This window comes from Penaeus chinensis, chromosome 9, assembly GCF_019202785.1.
Source record: "Penaeus chinensis breed Huanghai No. 1 chromosome 9, ASM1920278v2, whole genome shotgun sequence".
Lineage (NCBI taxonomy): Eukaryota > Metazoa > Arthropoda > Malacostraca > Decapoda > Penaeidae > Penaeus > Penaeus chinensis.
The window spans coordinates 6,333,670-6,341,169 of NC_061827.1; the positions used below are offsets into that span (position 1 = coordinate 6,333,670).

Below are 7,500 nucleotides of genomic sequence, written 5' to 3' on the forward strand. Positions count from 1 at the left end.
AAATCAAGATGTGAACTATGTGATTTTGTTATAGTTTTTACTCACCTATGTGGCACACTGAGTGTACAGTGATTGTGATTGCCTCTGCATCTCATGGCACTAAAGCAAAATACACACAAACATCCTCCATGTTATTCTGGCAGGTTAGAACAAGAGCTGGTTTCTTATCTGATGATAAACCTCTTGGATGTACAGTCATTGTATATCCAACATCCTCACTGTAGGCTATAACCTATACTGTAACTGATACAGCAACACCTTGATACAAGAACCTTTACCGAACTGCCTTCAAAATGTCATAAAGAATAAGCAAACTAAAAACAACATTGCCTAGAATTGTCAAGTCATTTTAAGGGTATTTTTCATTTCCTGTTGTTTACAGAATTGAACATCTAGGAATACTTTGATGAATCTTTCCTCAACAAGTAAATAATAGTTTGAATAGGCTTATAAGTGGTCTCATGTTCATAATTGTCTTTCCTTTTGCAACTTATTATTAATTTTTTGTCTTTAGGTGAAGGGGGCAAAAATAAAAACTTAAGAGTCTAGTTATTTGTCTCACCGTATTCATGTGTCTGTCTGTCAGTCAGTGTATCTTTTTATTTGCTCATTTTATTAATTTATCAATTCTGTATATTGTTAAATCCATTCATCTATCCATTCATCCATTAATTTATTCATTCATTCATTCATTCATTCATTCATTCATTCATTCATTCATTCATTCATTCATTCATTCATTCATTCATTCATTCATTCATTAATTCATCCATCCATCCATCCATCCATCCATCCATCCATCCATCCATCCATCCATCCATTCATTCATTCATTCATTCATTCATTCATTCATTCATTCATTAATTCATCCATTCATTCATTCATTCATCCATCCATCCATCCATCCATCCATCCATCCATCCATCCATCCATCCATTCATTCATTCATTCATTCATTCATTCATTCATTCATTCACTCACTCACTCACTCACTCACTCACTCACTCACTCACTCACTCACTCACTCACTCACCCACCCACCCACCCACCCACTCACCCACTCACCCACTCACCCACTCACTCACTCACTCACTCACTCACTCACTCACTCACTCACTCACTCACTCACTCACTCACTCACTCACTCAGTCACTCAGTCACTCAGTCACTCAGTCACTCAATCACTCACTCACTCATCCCCCCCTCCCCCCACCCACCCAGCCACCCAAACACCCAGCCACCCACCCATCCATGTATATATGTATATATATGTATATATATACATATGTATACATATCTGTATATATATGTATATATATACATATGTATACATATATACACATATACACATATACGTATATATATTCATTTATATATATGTATACGTATACATATACATATACATATACATTTACATATACATATACACATGCATATACATATAAATATATATATAGACATACATATACATATATATACATATACATATACATATACATATACATATACATATACATATACATATACATATATATACATATTCATATACATATACATATACATATACATATACATATACATATACATATACATATACATATACATATACATATACATATACATTTATATGCATATACATATACATATTTTAATAAGATTCTTTTGATATAAAATCATATATATATGTTTGTGTGTGTGTATACATATATATATATATGTATATATATTTGTATATATATTTATATATACATACATATATATAGATAAACATATATATATATATATATATATATGTTTATATGTATATATACACTAATATATATACATATATGTATATATACATATACATATACACATACACATATATATATGTATATACATATATGTATACATATATGTATATATATGTATATATATGTATATATATATATACACACATGTCTATGTACATGGACATGTGCATATACATATACATATACATATGCACACACAAACACACACACATATATATATATATATATATATATATATATGTATATATATACATATATATATATATATATATATATATATATATATATATATATATATATATATATATATATGCATATATATATATTTAAATATGTATGTATGTATATAAGTTTAATTTATATGTATATGTATGCATTTATGTCTTTGACTGTATGTCTGTCTTACCAGTTTATCTACATATCCACTTGTTTATCTATGTAACTTATATCTATGTCTGAATATGAAATTCATTATAAGAAAAACATATGAAAAGAAGTGATACTTTTCTAAATGTAATTCTCTCCAGATTCCAGACCTCTCGTCAATGAGTAAGGTGTTGCGGACACTTGATCTGTCGACGAACAAGCTGACATCCGTTCCACCTTCTGTGTCCAGTCTCTCCAACTTGAAGCATTTGAATCTGAATGGAAATAAAATTGGTAAGATGCATGAGAAATTTTACTAATTATGGAAGTTTCACTGTGTTTTCACTCTTTTCATGTTGAATAAAGTATCCTTTGGCCTTACATGTGATTTAGGTTTATGGTAATTCATGAGCTTGTCAAATGGTATGTATAAAGTTAAGTTATTTCTAACATAAGTTGTTATGAAGAGTTTGAAATTGTGATAATTTTTCTTACACTTTGCAGGCAGCATCCCAGAGGATATTGGAAGCCTGACAAAACTCGAGTCGTTGTCTTTGGTGTCCAATCATATTACTTCTCTTCCTGCTTCAATGTCTAACCTAAAGCATTTGAAATCAGTCATAATCAGGTAAATTGTTGGGTTGAGTAACTTATGGTAACATGCTTTCTGAAAGACCTTAGACCAGACGTTCATTATGTGAAAGCTAATACCATTACTTTATGTTTTTATTTTTACTTTTAAAGTTGCAGGAAATAAATAGAAGTATGTTGAATATCCACAGAAGAAATATGTCTTAAATTGTATGCCATTGTAGTTACTGAAAGGAAGACATAGGAGGATGAAATACTGAAGTAAAGTTTATGGGTACTACTCTCATGTGTTTGCTGGTTATATATCAGCACTTGCATTGTTTTTTGTGTTTATAAAACAAAGATAATATAAGAAGAAATGCTCAGTAAATTGTATACAGACTACCTGTGTTTGCTCGTTATATCCATATTTTTATTTTTTATTTAGATAAAACAAAATGATGTAATTATGCTTTCTACCAACAGTGATAATCATATGAAAGAATTCCCGGTGGTACTGTGTGGTCTGCCCCAGCTGGATGTGTTGGATATCAGCGGCAATAAGATCACAGAGGTGCCTGATGGCATAGAAGATCTTCAGGCAGTAGAAGTTAACTTGAATATGAATCAGGTATGCTGCTAATTGTGAAATTGGAAAATCAAAAAGAAATTAAATAAAGGTACAGCAATTCATCATGAGCAGGGAAGAAACTACATGCAAGATCAGTGTTTATTTTTTCTGACCGAATATTCTTTCCCCCAGGTCTCCTCGATATCACCCTCAATTGCATCGTGTCCCCGCTTGAAAACCCTCCGTCTGGAGGAGAACTGCCTGACTCTCACGGGAATCCCCATTGAGCTCCTGCAGGAGTCCCAGGTCTCACTGCTGTGCTTCGAAGGAAACTTGTTCCAGATGAAGGAATTTGAAGAATTAGAGGGGCATTCCAAGGTAAAATAGAGAAGAGAAAAGTTGATCTTTCACTCGAGGATCATCATCATCATCATCATAATCATCATCATCACTATCATTATCATTATCATTATCATTATCATTATCATTATCATTATTATTATCATTATCATCATCATCATCATCATCATCATCATCATCATCATCATCATCATCATCATCATCATCATCATCATCATCATCATCATCATCATCATCATCATCATCATCATCACGATAATCATCACGATAATCATCATCATCATCATCATCATCATCATCATCATCATCATCATCATCATCATCATCATCATCATCACGATAATCATCACGATAATCATCACGATAATCATCATCATCATCATCATCATCATCATCATCATCATCATCATCATCATCATCATCATCATCATCATCATCATCATCATCATCATCATCATTATTTTATTAATACAAATAGTATGATTTTTTTTTTGAAAGTTAAGGAAAAGAGTAAACAGTTGAGCTAGGTAGGACTAGGAATTGACTCCTTAGTCATAAAGCATTGTAGAGTTATTTATGTGCAAAGACAATTAACAAAAAGGGCTCTGTGGACATGGCATGTCTTCTTGCTATTCTGGCAACATTGGGTAAAGCTTCATTTCATGACACAGACAGTGATGGATCTGATATTTTTGCAGTATGCTTGTGATAATCTGCCTTATTTTTATTCTTGTTTCATATTTTACCTTTGCCTTCAGTTTATCTAATTTTCTAGGTGTTAAAAGACACTAATGGTATGATGAGGTATCTGTGGAGAAATTGGTTTGGAATGACGGCTTATTTTTAACATGATTTCCTGTTCTGCTTTCAGTACATGGAGAGATACACAGCAGTAAAGAAGAAGATGTTCTAAATGAGGCTTCAGACAAACTGCAGGAAATGAAGCACTGATTCAGAAGAGACAGAGCCAAGACTATAAAATTACTCTGAAGAGATTGGATCTGTTAGGCATACATATTATTAACATGAGAACCAAAGAAAAACACAGACTTCAGGCATAATATTCCTGAGGCATAAGCTGGTGATGTATATTATAGTATACAAAGAAAGTGTACATATTTGTATTACAGTTTGTATTTATTTATTGATGGGAAGCTTTTGTCAGCACCTATAAAGACAAATGCATTTTTTTGCTTTATTCCTATTCAATCTGTGGTGCTGCCTTGCCATAGTATTGGTGCACTGCTTATGCCAGCTTATTTGTTGCTTCATTTCTGCTCTGTTGTCTCTTGGCATTTGCTTCAGTCCTCCTTGGCCAAGAATACTGGAAGTAGAGTCAAGGTTTGTTTGTACAGTATATGTATATGATTTTGTCATTTAAAGAATATACTGCAATAAATGTGCCTCTTTTCTGTTATTGCAGTGAAGCATTTACTTTTCAAATGTATATGATTTTATGCATGTTTTTAAAGGCTTTGTGCAATGATATACCATTAATGTAAACAACTCTTTTGTAAACAACTCTTTTTTGTGGTTATATAATTTTTTGTGTGTATTCTCTCTTCTAACTTATTATGTGTGTTAAAAACATAACACAATATGAAAGACAGAAAGGCAGTGCTGTATAAAGGAAAATAAAAATAGGAAGAAGGATTGTATATACTAAAAATGCTATAGGTTGCCTTTAGCAGGCTAATATTTACCTCAACCTGAGATGCCAAACGGAAAAAATATCGCTTGTTCTATTTTGCTTGAGGAGCAGACACATAGGCCTCAAACCCCTTGGAAATCTGCCGCCACATAGTTTGTTGCATGCCTGACTGAGGTGTAAACATGGCCGAGGATCACATTAAACTCATAATGACGTTCAGGGGCATGTTATGTTCTTTGCTCTTTGCTTTTGTTGTGGTTACAATTTTTTTTTTCTATGATCGTAGACTTAATCCATGTTGCAGATGTGATAAGTTGATTCTTGTGTTTAGGAGCGATTATGTTTTCCAAATGTGTCTTCATAAAGATAAGAGTGTTTGCTTGTTTTCCTTTATTGTGAATGCCTGTAAAATGTGGATGTAGTGTAATTCATGCATTGTAAAAAAAATAGAAATTCTGAGTGTACGAAGTGTAGGTCGTCTGTGGAAATTGAGCATAAATAAGTAAACATGTGTAGAAAGAAACTGCTTGAATATGATATCATAATTGTAATAGTTTTTTTTTTGAGAGCAGCTTTATGGAGGTTACCAGGTGCTTTGATGTATTTATTTATGTTCTGTTTACATGAATTTATTTTATAGATGTGTATTTTTCTGCTTTATTACCAGTGAGAGTGATGGAGGAGTTAGTCTTATGTGTGTTTGCATTTATTACCAACAGATGAGCACTCAGTCGTATTTAAAAGCTGCTGGCCATCATGAGATCTATCAAACCCATTCGTAATGTAATTAGGTATTCAGATCATAATATTCTGTTATTGTGTTTTTTCCTTGCCTTAAACCAGTGAATTCAATTTATCTTTTATTCTTAGTTTCTGAGTTATAACCAGCTTGATACAGACAAAGATCATATGATATCTAAGAAAGAGGTACCTTTATGTACTTTTTTTTTGTCATGACTTTTCAGCTACTTTGCTTCAATTCTTTCTTCAAGAACTTACAGAGGAAGCTCTCTGGGCCGGTTGTGGAAGTAAACCGCTTCAAGAAAAAACAAAAACAAAGAAAAAACTTTGGATAATGGTTACCAAGTTCTTTTTGCATTGTTGCAGTTGTTAGGTTGCTAACTTGCATATTCCAATATAGGAGAAACATTACTGCCTTAAGCAAAAAGTCGGCAAAGCAGGATATGCTGACTTCTCACCAGCTATAAAGTAGTTTTCGTGTTGGCATGAATGTTAATGGATCTATGGTTGCTTACAGTCCGTGAGTAAGCAGGTATAAGGTGTCATAGGTTCGTAGTTATAGTAGGTGTCAGTAAAGATTAGCTAGTTGCCAAGCCTTTATATATAAATCTGAAATATTTTTGCACGACTATTTTTAATAAACATGCAGTTTTTTTTCCACTTTTAACTCGTGTATATTGTCAATTCATATGCTCCTCTTTACTTGAATGATTGTAAGTATGGGTCTCGCATAATCATTACATCATTATGAGGCGTTTTTCACAAGAATGATTCTTTGTTTATCATCATTTTTATTTAGGTTTCCCTATGTATGTTATACAGTAGTTCTATACAAGGTCAGGAAAGAGTTTATATCATTTGGATGTTCCTAAGTAATCTTATAAATAAATGTATACAATATATAATTCTTTGAAGAATAGTTGGAAAACTGAGACTTTAGATATGAAAGAAAAACAAGTCTTTTGGAAGGTAATAATAAAGAATAGAACTCAGAAGCAAAAAGTGTATTGTGTATTACTCTGGAGGACTACGATTGTGATGAGATAATTTCAATAAGCATATGTAGTGAAATGACATTGGTTCAGTCTTTTTCTGTTTTGAAGATCATGTATTACGTCATTCAAATAAATTTATTGTAAGTTTGCACATGTCCTCTATCACCGAGTAAATGATATATCATCGTTGAGTGAATGTTATGTCATCATGTTCAGGTATGGATGTAACAGCAAGAATAAAGATATAGAAAATCTTTAAATAATTGTATTATTCCTCTTCAGGTTAAATGGTATAAAAGATTTTCGTTTATCCTACACCTGAATATGGTTATAGAGCCGTTGAACAATAGGCCTAAAATACACAAAAATCATAAAAAGTATAGTATGCCTATATGTAACACTTTCTATTGTATTTAGAAGTCAACTGGAATTTACTTTATTTTCTTGTGGAAC

General features: G+C 32.2%; 1 protein-coding gene across 1 annotated transcript in view; it reads left to right on the forward strand.

Moving 5' to 3' along the window:
* LOC125028950 (leucine-rich repeat-containing protein 57-like) overlaps window positions 1–7,500 on the forward strand; it is an 8,888-nt gene that overhangs the window by 991 nt on the left and 397 nt on the right. Inside the window, exons 2-6 of the mRNA XM_047618600.1 lie at window positions 2,321–2,453; window positions 2,664–2,787; window positions 3,216–3,360; window positions 3,493–3,678; window positions 4,532–7,500. The exon at window positions 4,532–7,500 is cut by the window's right edge and continues 397 nt beyond it. Of these exons, the coding sequence (XP_047474556.1) occupies window positions 2,321–2,453; window positions 2,664–2,787; window positions 3,216–3,360; window positions 3,493–3,678; window positions 4,532–4,573 (630 nt within the window). The 3' untranslated portion in view covers window positions 4,574–7,500. The remainder of the gene's footprint in view (window positions 1–2,320; window positions 2,454–2,663; window positions 2,788–3,215; window positions 3,361–3,492; window positions 3,679–4,531) is intronic.